Source organism: Mastigoproctus giganteus, chromosome 3, assembly GCF_048544385.1.
Source record: "Mastigoproctus giganteus isolate SK-2022 chromosome 3, ASM4854438v1, whole genome shotgun sequence".
In the NCBI taxonomy this organism is placed as follows: Eukaryota; Metazoa; Arthropoda; class Arachnida; order Uropygi; family Thelyphonidae; genus Mastigoproctus; species Mastigoproctus giganteus.
The window spans coordinates 18929927-18944052 of NC_143577.1; the positions used below are offsets into that span (position 1 = coordinate 18929927).

Here is a 14126-nt window from a genome sequence, read left to right on the forward strand (position 1 = left end):
AAACCGGACATAACCCTTGTGGACAAGATGGAAAAGGCTACCTACTTGATTGACATAGTGGTGTCCAACACTAGCAATGTCCAGAAAATCCATGAGGAAAAAATTAGGAAGTACACGAACCTGAGACATGAGGCCAAGGAGATGTGGCATATGCAAGAATTATCGACAATCCCGATAATCGTGTCAACCACTGGTATGGTGCCAAAGACTTTACATAGCAGCCTAGCAGCAATAGATCTTCCAGAGAACACCTACAAGGAACTCCAGAAAGTCACAATCAGAGGATAGTCAGAGATTTCCTCTACCAACAGTAACACAGACATTACAACTACCCAGTGTACTTGGTAGCAGTACCCATCACGGAGTGGAATCCCCCAATTAGGGTGAAATAATAATAATAATAATAATAATAATAATAATAATAATAATAATAATAATAATAATAAGACTGAATGGGTCGAGCAGGCTCAATTCTGATTGTATTCTTCCTCTTTTGAAGATTACGAACCTGAGGGGACATAAATTGAAATTGAGGAAAGACAGTTGTAAAATATATATGCGGAAATTTGCCTTTAGCCAACTGGTAGTTGATTTCTGGAACAAACTTTCATTTATCGCTGTGGAAGTTGATGGCTTAAATAAGTTCAAGGAAGAAGTGGAGAAACATTTAAAGGGACTCGATGTGTGAAATGTTTTTTTTTTTTTTTTTTTTGGCTGATGCTACATAAGATTGCTTTCTTGCATCACACGCCTCGACTGCTATACTACTACAGCACTTCTAATTTTCTTTTTATTATTTAATTTTTTTTTTGGAATGGTTAACAAATGGGTGTGGATCTTTTGGTTTACATGGAAATGGCTGTTTCTAGCACGGTGAGGCGCTGAATTCACGCACATCATTGGTACGTCCAGTGGAGAAGCTGTTGTACGTTTTTCGTATATGATTTCTCAGATGTAGGCAAGCGTAGTGTTCTGTGGGTGTTTTTGGTCTGTCAAGAAACGGAAACAAGTCGTACTGCTTATTTCTAAATGTAGTGGAAAAATTAATTAAGTAATGGAATTGGTGTTTATATGATTTTGTGATAACATCTGTATTGAGGATTTTTGAGTAATACAAATATTATCATACAGAATTTCGCGATCAGCGAAACGCGCTGCACTACATTTGAAGGCAACTTCCCAACATGCATCACGAAGGATGGCAATCATGAGCGAAATAGAGGAGCAAGAGCGAAAGATTGTGAATGAATTTTGTCACTTTCTGGAGAAATCGAAGCAGCTCTTTAATGGACTTAGGTAAGAATGAAAGTATATTATCCGTTTTTTTGAATGAAATTTTGCAGTGCTTAAAACTATTTTCCTGGCTGGGTAGTATTTATTAGTAGCATAAGACTAATGACAAATAGATGGGCATGTACTTATGTATTTGCTTAATTAAATAAAATAATTTATAGTTGTAAAGGGCGCTGAAGATGTAGAATTGCCTTTTAATGCTTAGAAAAGAGCATTTTTTTTTTCAATCGTTTGTCGATAAATATATAAATTTAAAACCTTAGTAAATTATCATTATCGGCCAAGGGCAGATACATGCATATTCAACTAATTCTCCAAATAACAGATACGAATCAACTTTGTGTGGTACGTCTAGTAATTTTATTTTTATTAATTGGCCACGACTCAGACATTTTTCTGTGAAATGTATAGTTAGCACGTATAGTTAGTTAATTAGGGGTTAACTAACTAACTATACGTGCATGAAATGCACGTATAGTTAGTTAATTAGGGGTTTGTTAAAAAGAAAAAAAAAAAAAATTGAAAGGTTTATATCATGCAGGTTATCTTAGAACCCACGAGGTATTAGCGCTTCGTTTGGAACCTCCCCCCCATCCCATTATGTGAGAAGACACAGATTTCTGACTTTTAAATACAGCTATAAAATTCTGTACATTTTGGCCCTAGTTCTTTTTTTTTTTGTGTTATTTTATATTCATCTAGTAGAAAAAGTAAACTATTGGAAATGTGTTAACCATGTGATACCACATGACATTGCAAGTGGTGTCACATAGTCTGACAAGCCTTGCAGAAAATTATTTATGGTTTGCAAGTCACAGCAGCTAGCAAGGAAATTGCTAGCTGCTGTGACTTGCAAATTGATTTTACCTGGTTGATTTTACCTTAATAGTGTCTTTAGTCTTGAATGCACCATTGTTTTTGTTCATATTTATTTATTGTTGTTCGCCTCTGTGTAAAATTATAGTGCTTGTGAGGTTATGCGATAGTTTATCATACTCCCTTGTGAAAATAAGAGCAATTCTGGTTTTTGGTTGCAAACAGTAAATCAGCTAATGGTTGGTTAATTTCCCCCGGTATATTTGCATTCCAGGAAGGTGTCACAATACTATTCTACTTTATTAAAGTATTAAATATTTCAAGATTAAATGCACAAGGCATAATATGATATGAGTTTAAATTAACTTATAATATCGGTGTAGATACACCATACTTTACCCATAAATTAAACTACGTACGTAGTGTGAAAGGCATCGTTTTTAATTGTAACTCATATTGTGGCTACCTACACAACGAGATACCAGGTGTTGCACGACTTTGAATAAGCCAGGTCCTGATGGTATTTCTCCACTTGTTCTCAAAACCTGTGCTCCTGAACTTACTCCTATTCTTTGCCGCCTTTTTTCACTTTCTTATTCCAAAGGTGTTTTTCCTTCTGCTTGGAAATTTGTTCATATCCAGCCAGTTCCTAAAAAGGGTGACAAATCCCTCTCATCCAATTACCGTCCCATTGCAATTACTTCTACTCTTTCTAAAGTAATGGAGAAATCAATTAACCGCCAACTTTTAAACTACCTAGAAACCTTCCATCTGATCAACGATCGCCAGTATGGATTCCGTCAGTGTCGATCCACTGGTGATATTCTGGCTTATGTTACCCATTTATGGACTAATTCAATGGAAAGGTTCGGTGAAACACAAGTAGTTGCTCTTGACATCTCAAAGGCTTTTGATCGTGTTTGGCATAAAGGTCTTCTAAACAAGCTTCCATCTTATGGTTTGCCAACTGTTTTTAGTAATTGGTTATCCAGTTTTCTCTGTGATCGCTCACTGAGGGTGATGGTAGATGGCTCTCTGTCTTCTAACTTCTCCACTAATGCCGGTGTCCCCCAAGGTTCAGTTCTTTCCCCCACTCTTTTCCTCTTGTATATCAATGACCTTCTTCCATTGACTGGAAATCCTATCCATAGTTTTGCCGATGATAGCACATTGCATTCAACTTTCCATTTTGAGAAACCTTGTCCAGCTCAATCAGCTTCAAGTTCTCGAAAATCTGCTGCCAATTCCTTAAATGCCGATCTTCAGGTAATTCTCCAGTGGGGCAAAGACAACTTAGTTGATTTCAACCCTTCTAAAACTCAATCTTGTCTTATATCTCGCAAAAAGGATTCTTCTGCCCCTATGCTTATCTTTAGTGACACTCCGATTTCTAGGCAAAATGATATATCTCTTTTGGGGATTACCCTGACTTCTAATCTCTCTTGGCACAAGCACATTACAAATATTGCTTCCTCTGCATCTAAAAAACTTGGTTTTCTCTTTCGCTCTCGGCGTTACTTTTCTTCCAAACAGCTGCTCACTCTGTATAAATCGCAAATCCGCCCTGCCATGGAATATTGTTCCCACATCTGGGGTGGTGCCCCCAAAACCTCTCTCAGGCTTCTTGATTCCATTCAGAAGAGGGCAGTTAGTTAATTAATGATTCATCTCTAACAGAGTCTCTCCACTCGCTTTCTCATAGACGCACTGTTTCTGCTGCATGCCTCTTCTACAGATACTTCCATGGGCACTGTTCTTCTGAATTGGCTTCTATAATTCCCGCTCTCTCATTCAAAACAGTCCGAACACGTGCTGCCACCAGCCAACATCTATTTACTGTCCAACTTTAAACCCACAGAACCAACTTTTCATCTTCCTCATTTATTCATTCAACTGCCGTTTTCTGGAACAACCTTCCTTCATACGTATTTCCTGAAAACTACAATCTACAGAAGTTCAAGTCCAATATCAACAAATATCTTCTTTCGTCTTCTCAACCTCCAACCCAAGCACGGTACTAAGTACTATAGGTTCTAATACCTCTCGTGTTTGGGGTTCTCATAAAAAAAAAAAAAAAAAAGTAACTCTTCTCTGGTAGAGAAGACTAATGTTATTTATTCTCAGTTGTTACCACCACCCAGATGACACTGTTTCAAAGCTGTTTGCCTATCATCGATGGGTGGACAGTTTATGATAATGCAGCAAAAAAGTATACATAGGTGAGACCAGAAGAAAATTTCAAAAAGTGCATAGATGAACACAACAAACACATAGCTAAAGGGAATACTAAAGAATTGAAATTGGCAGAACAACATGCATTCAGGCATATCATGATAGGAACTTTGTAAAAATAAAAAGCCTTTTACATTAACAAATTTTGCCAAATGGATTTAAATAGAAACAACAGAACGTTGGAGAGGGCTTTTCAACAATAAAATTCAGCAGGGACTAATGGAACATGGGGGGGGGGTTGCGGAGGAATAAGACACTGAGAACACTGGACACTGGATTGGAGATACTTCATACACCATGATTAGCAGTTAGAAAAAGGCTAATTTGTAATCGTTCTGGCTCATGCATATGAACAAAAACTCAGTAAAGGGTTTGTAACGTAATGCTCTTATTAAAATTATTTATTGTGGTGTGTAAAGTGAATAGTTTGGTTACACATTTTTGCTTTGAATGTTCTAACTAAAATCTTCCATTTCCATAAATTAATTGGTATCAAATACAACACAAACTGGGGAAAATCTTTAGTAACACGCTTAGAGTAATTAATTAATAATTAAATTTCAGTTTAGATTTATTTCTGAATACAAAAAATTTTAAGATTGTAAATATTCATCTTAGTGACTTTAGTAATATTTTATTTAAATTAGTTTTCATTTTCTTCATTTGTAAACTTGATGTATTTAGCTGGATTTTGTTCTGTTATGTATATATATTTGCTAAATAAATATACATTATATTTGCTATGATAAGTTTTTTTTTTTCTTATATGTTGTGGAGAACTATTGGAAGCAGATAAAAGCCATTTTTAAACTAATGAACAGAACCTAAAAGCATCTCATGTCCAGCTGTCTAGTTGAATTATGTGGCATTAGAGAAATGCATGAAGCTGCATGAAATATATATATTTTTTAACTCACATATTAGAAAGATATCTGGAGTAAAAAAATCATAACAATTGCATTTGTTTAAATTTTTATTTTTAATGGATTTTTAAGTTGGATGTTTTAATTTATGAATATGTTTTTGAGTAATGCACTGAGTATTTTAATACAAAATAAATTCATGAAAAGAGCAAACAAAGTTTGCAATATAGTATCATTGTAACATCTCATATTATGAAATTCTTCTCAACAAGATATTTAGCCTTGCACTTTTGAATAAGTATCATTTTCCAAATAGAGAAGGCTATTGTTACTTATTCTGTTTAGTGCTGCCACTCAGACAGCACTGTTTCAGGTATTTTTGTTCCCTCTTCAGTAGGAGGGTAGGCAGTGGACAACCTGGAAGCAAAATATTTTCCCTTTCGATTGTCTACTCTTACGCTCACTTTCTTTTGGCACTTGTACTGTGAGATACCAAAAGGTGTACAAATTAAATGTTATTTCATGGCCTTTTTTTTAGGCCTCTTACTGCAGGAATTTACTAATATCATTTTAATATGCAGTAAACTCTGAAGAGAGCAAATGAAAAAAAAAAAAACATTTAAACAGTAAACTATAAAATCTGAAACTCGACAATTCAGAATTACTTGAATCAATTATTTGCACATACATCAATATGATTATTCCTTAAGAAGAATATTGAATTAATTTTTTCATACTCCAACGTGAAAGTATTTTTTTCTTTGAAGCATATTCATTGATGTTCTCTGTGTTACTGTACTAGTCATGCATTTAAAATTGACATTACAGTGCTGACAACATGCTGTGACTGTTTGTTGTCATTTCTTTTCTTAACATTTAACAAATTGAAGTGTTATTTTCAATTTAACCACTAGTACTATCTTTAAATGTGTACAGATGTAAATAAGTTTAGTGGTTAGTATTTAATATTCATTGAAAGTGCTTCACCAGAACTGCTTAATCACTAGGTATAACTTGTTTAAAATCTGGAAACCCTCAATTCCTAAGGGTGTTGGATTTTAAAGAGTTTACTATATGACCGATAGAATAATGATAGCAAGCATAAAAGCAAATTCTAGAGCTATATATATGCCAACTTCATAATATGATAAAGAGGAAAAACATGGAATGAATGGGAGAATAGAAGAAATATTTAAATTGCATTCCAATCCCTATAACTACAACAGGGGTCTGGAATGCATTGGTAGGAAAAGGGGATGGGAATTGTGTAGGAAACTATGGAATTATGAAGGAATGAGAGAAAGAGGAGAAACTGGTTGAATTTGGGAGAAATAAAAAACTGACAAATACATGGTTCAAAAGTCATAAAAGGAAGTATTATACTTGGAAAATGCCCTGGGGGGGGAAGTACCAACTGAACTGGATTATATAATGGTAAGAGAAAGCTATAGGAACTTCACATGTATATCTGGGACCTGATAGTGATCTATATGGTGATTTTGGATATAAAAGTAAAGTTTAAAAGAACTGAGAGGACAGAGAAAGATAACAAATGGGATATGAAAAAGATGATGAATATGAGTAAGAAAAATGTTGCAAGGAAGATTGAAAGTGAAGATGCCAGTAAGAACTGGATTGAAATAAGATTACTGAGGAAATAATAGGATATAAGAATGGAACTACAGTATAGCTAAAAAAAAAAAACGGTAAAAATTCAATTATGGGTTGCACCCTTCGTGACTGACCAGTGGTTTTAAACCAGGACTGGGGGGGGGGAGGACTTGTTTTCTTATTTTAAACCATTACTGAGGGGAAGAAACTTGTTTCTTCTTCTCTTCCCAGTTTAGAGAGTGCATCCGCAAGCAAATTTCAGCCAAAAAACTTTGTTGCTTTGGAAATGATAAGGGAAATGAATGAATGAAAGAAGATGGAACAATATGAAGATAGTAGAATAAAAAGAAATAATAGAGTATAATATAGATTTAGAAGAACAGATGGAGGAGAGGAAAAAAGGAAGATATGATTTAATATTTGAAAAGGTAAATTTAAAGTGATTAATAAATTTAAGAATTTACTAAGACAGAATGCAATTGAGAATGGAGAATTATTACAAGATAAAGATGCTATAATGAATTGATGGGCTGAATATATAGAAAATTTATATGAGAGGTGGAATAGAGGATAAGGTTGAGTTGAAGATGAATTGAGTCCAATAATAATTGAAACAGGTTAGACCCATTTTAAGGGAAAGGCAGTTGGAATCAATGAGATGCAGTGGAAATACTTGAAGTTATGGGAAATGCTAGGATAAGGGAACTAATAAAAATGTACAGTGTGATATATGAGAAGAAAAAATGTCCAGAGGATTTTATGATTACTACTATGATTCCAGCAGAGAAAGAAAAGAGCGCAATCAATTACAAAGGTTTCAGAAATATTAGTTTGATATCACATGCATCAAAGGTGATGTCGTTGAGGGTAATGAACAGTAGATTGAAGCAGAGAATGGAGAAAATGATAGGAGAGGAACAATATGGATTAAGGAAAGGGAATGAGAATATGATAGGAATAATGAGAATTGTGATGGAAAGAAATATAGAAATGAATAAGATTGTATTTGTTTTGTTGTTTTGGGAAAAGCATTTAATAGGGTAATTGTAAAAAGTTGATGGAGGTACTGAAGACTGTGGGAAGTGATCGGAGAGATAGAAGGTAGATGAAGTCTTGACAAAAGGCATTGATAACAAGAAAAATAGAAGTTTGTAGTGGTTGAGACAAGGTGTTGTCCCTCCCCCAGCATTGTTCAGTATATGTGTAGAGGTTATAGTATGGGGAAAATGAAAGAAGAGATGGAAGAGAAGTATAAAGATAAGGGATAAAATTATACACATAATGAGATTTGCAGATGATATGGTAGTGACATCTGATACAGAAAAGTGGTTACAGATTTTGTTGGGAGAAGATTTTCTTAAGAAAAGTTGGGAAGAATATTCGATCAGAATAAATTTTGATAAGACTAAAGTTGTAATGGTAGTTAGGGATGTAATGGTAGTTAGGAATTTCTATAGTGGAAATCACTATAGAAATCGATGATTAAAGGGTATATGTGTATAAGGCCGCCTGTTAACAAGTGATGAGATAATTAATCAGGAATTATAGCTAGAATTGCAATGGATAAGGTAGCATTTGAGAAGAGGAATCAGATGTTTACAGGGAGAATGGATGTGAAATTAAAGGTAAGTTAAATGTTTTGAATGGAGTGTCATGCTTTATGGGGCTAAGATATAGTCAGTGAATAAGGAGGATATTTAGGAGAATTGCAGTTTTTGAGAGCAGATATGAAGGCTTGAAAGGGTGAAATGGATAAGGTTAGAAATGAGGAAGTACTGTGGAGGATAGGAGAAAATCGAAGTATAATAAAAGCTATAAGGAAGAGAATGAAAAATTGGATTGGCATGTAGGAAGAGAATGAAAAATTGGATTGGCATGTAGGGTAAATAATGGTCAAGCAGAAGAAGGAGAGTTGGAATGATGAATGATTTGATAGAGGCTGATGGATGTCATAGGCTGAAGGGAGGGGAAGAGAGGGAGACAACATGCTGAGTTCTGTTTGTCATGGTCCTACCATGTGGAAGATAATTACAATAATAATAATTTAGTAAAGAAGTGGGTTACCATTTCAACTTAGGTATTGAAATTGAAATGGTTTGAGAAAATAATGCTGCTCTGCATTATCTTTTCAATCTTTACTATTAGGGAGTAGTAACTGCTGTCCTCAGTCTTTATTATTAGGGAGTTGTAACTGTTGTCCTTCCAGTGACAGTTTGGCTTATGCTCTTTAAAGACACTCCTATTTTTATATGAGTGAATCTAAAATAATTAATATCATTTTTAATTGAATAGCATCACAAAGGAGGTGAATCGATTATTAAAAACCCAGAGGCATTGTTATGACTCCTCCATTATCAGATAGTACGCAGCCTCAATTAACAACTTTGTGTTGTTTTGGTGAATGACTGTATCAAATTTAATAAACCAGCAGAATAAAATTTCCACTTTAAACTGTAGCTTTTATTACATGTGTAATGTAACCCACGTCACAGGGTAGCATTGATCCTATGCAGCAATTTAGCATTAAAAGCAGGCTACTATTTCAATGCAGCTATTGATATAGGTTGCATTTTTTTTAAATGGAAAACCAAAACACAGTAGGTATTATATAAGTAGTATTATACCATATTATATATACAGGGTGTCTCAAAAATATTGGTACAAATGTTTAGGGGAGGTAGGTAACATCTAAAGGAATGTGAATCGCATAGGAACCCATAACTGGAAACGTCACCGTAAGTCGGTACACGGCGTGTTTATCAGTTCGCAAGAGGGAAAATTTCTGGTTTACTCATTCAAGCAGTAGTCGCTGCATGAAGAGCATGCATCGATATACGAACTGTGAGCTGGCAGACATGCACCTAGTGTATGGATTAGCAGAGGGCAATGGACGAGCCGCTCAATGAATTTATGGAGAACGCTTCTCAGACAGACATGTACCGGACCACTGTTTGTTTGCACGTGTGCATCAAAATTTGTGCGATTATGGGTCATTTAGAGGTAACAGGAGTAGTGCGGGCAGACTACGTTTGACGTGAACTCCTGCATGGAAGAAAGTGTGTTGAATGCTGTCCAGAATAATCCTACTAGCAGCACACATGGCGTTGCCTCTGCCTTAGGGAGTGTCTCATTGCAGTGTACAGCGTGTCTGGCACAACAATTCCTTGCACCCCTTTCATCTCCAAAGGGTTCAGTTACTGCTCCCCCAAGATCATCCTGCACGTGTGGCTTTTGTGCAGTGGTTTCTCTAAGAAAGTGTTCAAGACTTGAATTTTCCAGCTTATGTTTTGTTCACAGATGAGGCTTATTTCATTTGGGAAGGTTTATTCAATCAGCACAATGCTCATGTGTGGGCAGGTATGGTCGGTGACTGCTTAGTCGGCCCATACCTGTTACCATCCCACATGAACTCCGCTAAATATCGGATCTTTCTTGAACAAGTTCTACCAGGGTTACTTGACGATGTTCCAGCAAATATGAGATGCAACATTTGGTTTCAACATGACGGGGAGCCTGCCCATTATGGAAGGTGTGTTTGTGACCATTTGAACAGGCATTTTGGGCGTCGATGGATTGGCCATGGTGGACCTGTTGCCTGGCTTCCATGCTCACCTGATTTATCGAGCCTTGATTTCTTTCTGTGGGGGAGGGCCTCAAATCTGTCATATATGAATTGCCTGTGGAGACAGAAATGGATCTCGTGGCGAGACTCGTCTGCACTGCTGCTACTGTCAAAGAAACTCCAGGTGTGTTCGACTGTGTCTGCCAATCCATGCTGCGTCGGTGTCACACATGCATCTGTTGCAACATCATGAAATGCATCCATCTCGTACTCTATTGTTAATATTATGTCAAATAAATGTTTGCCACTAATTACTGTCTTGTGTCATTTCTGCTTCTTGTGCCTCTGCTACCACTTTCCCGTGACGTTTCCTGTTATGAGTTTCTATGCGATTCACATTCCTTTAGATGTTACCTACCTCCCCCTAAACGTTTGTACCAATATTTTTGAGACATCTTTAAGAGTATTATGCATATAATACTCAGACTCGGAATGGTTTGAAGGCTATCTTGTCAGCATTTAGACTTGAATTTTTGTAAATTATAATTTCAGCAAATACAGAAAGAAGAAAAGTTGTTTCTGTGAGTTTTGAAGTTGGATAGTAAATGGATGTTAATTGGTTGTGGCTTATGTTTGGACTGGTTTTGAAGAGGGAGGGAGTATATAGTGGTGGCCAAATAAATTGCATAACTGCAAAATTTCTCCCAAAACGAGCAATTACATTTGAAATAATTGCCCTTATAGCTTCAAATTTTTTATACATGGATGTAAAATATTTATGCATATTTATGTAAAATAAATATTTATTGATAAGAAAATAAATTAAAGAAAAAACTATTTAGGCATTTATTTACAAATAATCTATGAATGCCTTTTCAATGTGATCAATGTTTAAAATTAACATTATGTAATAAGATGGGGAAAAAAATGCCAGTAGCAAACAGATATGGTTATGATACCATTAGGTCTTTAATAACAGATATTAGTATTTTGTTGGCCCATCACAAGCTTTAATTATTGCCTTGAACCTGTCTGGCCTGGAGTATTTCAGATTCTTGATATTAGGGTATTGGCTTGCTTAGTTAATGGTACCAGACATGAATAATTGTTTCTTGCAATGTGACCTTGCTTTGATGGCTTTTTAGTAGCAATTTTCTCATGATAACTTTAACATTTTTTTATTTTTATTTTGAAGTATCCTGTATGCCGGTGATCATTGATCAGATGGGAGGGGATGGTTTCAAGGTTGGTGGTAGATGAATTTCTCCATTACTTTGGAAAGAGTAGAAGTGGAACAATAATTGAAAGGGAGGGATTTATCACTCATTTTAGGAACTGATTGGATATAAGCAAAATTTCAAGCAGAAGGAAAAACATCAGTGGAATAGGAAAGTGTAAGAAGGTGACACAACATGAACAAGTTTTTTTTTGGTCTTCTCACCTTCAACCCATGCAGGGTATTAAGTAATATAGGTTCTAAGATCCCAATACCTTTCATTCTTGGGTTTTTTAACAAAAAAAAAAAAAAAAAAAGCTTATCAGCACAGAACAAATGGAGAAATCCCATTTTATATATATATAACCTGGAGCTTTCTTGGCATCAGGGTTCAGAATTCTTCTAATGTCCTATTGGAAGACCACAGGAGGCATTTAGTGGATTATGCTGGGTGTGATAGGAGGCAGCTTTCAAAGGTTGTCAATACAAAAGTTAGAATTAAAATAGGGTGCTAGTAAGTGGCTTTGTCTTTAGCTGAGGATACAGTAGAATCAACTGGTTGTAACAGGAGTAGGAGAATCAATGAACAAGAGTTACAGCCAAGAGCTTTGGCAATAGGAGGCCAGAATGCTACCATTTGGAAAAGAAGCAAATTTTCTACTCTTGACTTGTTCAAAATTAAGTTTTGGACTGATTGTTTTACGATTGTAGTGAGATTTAGTGTTTGCAGAAAGCAATCCTGGAGACTTGGGATAGAAGCCAATTGCAATATGCTACATTCTTATCTTGAACAGCCCTAGAACTTGTTGAAAAATGTCATTGGTGATATATAGGCTTGTGTTACTCATCTTTGGACATATTTAATGGAAACGTTTGACGAACTCAAGCAGTTGTTCTCCTGACATTTTGGAGACTTGACAACTATAATCTTTGATTGCTTGGTGCTGGTGATGGTAGATGGCATTGTCTTCTAACTACTCTACTAATGCTGAAGTTCCCCAAGGTTTAGTTCTTTCTCCCACTCTTTCCCTCCTGTATATTAACGATTATCTGACTGGAAGTCCTATCCATAGCTTTGCTGATGAACAATAAAATTTCTTGATATGACTGACTGACCTTTATTAAAATAAATTTACAAAAAGGAGACTTCACCTCCTTGGTACCAACCCTGTACGAAATAAGACCTGTAATAGGTGTATTATGTCCTTAGTAGCCATTGCAGCTAATATCATCACGTCCTTGGTGGTGATATGCAATTAAAAAAAAAAACTGCGTGTGTACTCTGTATGCACAAAAGATGTTTTACATGAAAACATCTTTGATGAAAATCAGAACTGTTTTAAAATTGAACAGCTAGAACTGAAGTTATGAACAATGTAACATTTCATGCTCGTGCCCACTATTTACTCTACCGAATAAATGTTAGTGACATTAGCACCATACTTCAGTCCGCAATATTTAGTATGAACGATGTAACGTTTTATTCTCATGCCCACTACTTACTCTACTGAATCAACGTTTGGAAGAGGTTAGTGAAATCCAAGCCAATAACCCTAATTACCCATTTGTTGAATAGTATGATTGCAACAATACAAGTATTTGTATTGTTGCAATCCACATTTTCATTACATTACATTGTTAGATACTGCTATAGATGTTTTCACATCAATAATTTTCTGATTAGTGAAAGGGACTGAATGCCACACCATTATAGGCTTTGTGTTCAACGATGCTGAACTCAAATGCAGAGCATTGAGCAAGCCAACCTAAGAAAATAAAGGCGGAGGTAGCAGTAAATGTGCAAGAACAACAAAGGCTATCGAGTTTGTATAAAAGACAAACAGAAAATCAGTCATTGGATTTAGCAGTGCCTTTAACCAGCAATGCTGCTGCTGCTCCATCTAACAGTGATGTACAAGAAGTGAATATTAATTATGTAGAATTTTTGCTGATGCTGTTGAGGCAGTGTTAGGTGGGTCGGAAAACTGCTAGTTGGGGGGGATACAAGGACTAATAGATTAACAGTAGCCACTGGCAGAGGTGGAAGTGATTCTTGCACTGCTTCTATTGAAATGAGCAGAAGCCTGAAAAACAAGATTCAGGATATTTCAGAGACTGCTGGGAGTCATTGCGGTACAAGTAAACACATGGGTTGTGTTAGGGTAGCTAAGAATAGAAACAGGTGCATGTATACCTGCGTGTACACCAATGCTAGGAGTTTGGTAAATAAATTTGATGAATTTGAGGTATTGCTCAAAACATCAAAGGCAGATATTGTTGGGATATCAGAGACGTGGTGTCACACAGATATAAGTAATGCGGAACTGAAATTTGGGGAATACAATGTGTATAGAAAGGATAGACAGGACAGGAGGGGAGGAGGGGTTATGCTATTAGTTAAGAAACACATAAAGTCCAAGGGAGTGAAGCCAGTCGACATCGCTGGACAGTGCAGTGTAGAGTCAGTTTTTTGTGACATAAGCATTGGGAGACTAGGAGTGTGCTATAGGCCTAATGACTCTGATAAGTATAA

The 14126-nt window shown here is 35.9% G+C and overlaps 1 protein-coding gene across 2 annotated transcripts in view; it reads left to right on the plus strand.

Annotated features, from left to right (window-relative positions):
* The first annotated feature begins 916 nt into the window (after positions 1-916).
* The window catches only part of LOC150087769 (protein SCAI), a 196797-nt gene continuing 183587 nt past the window's right edge, over positions 917-14126 (plus strand). For both annotated transcript variants that reach the window (XM_090370293.1, XM_090370294.1), the window contains exon 1: positions 917-1296. In XM_090370293.1, coding sequence (XP_090226419.1) covers positions 1199-1296 — 98 coding nt within the window. In that variant the 5' untranslated portion in view covers positions 917-1198. The remainder of the gene's footprint in view (positions 1297-14126) is intronic.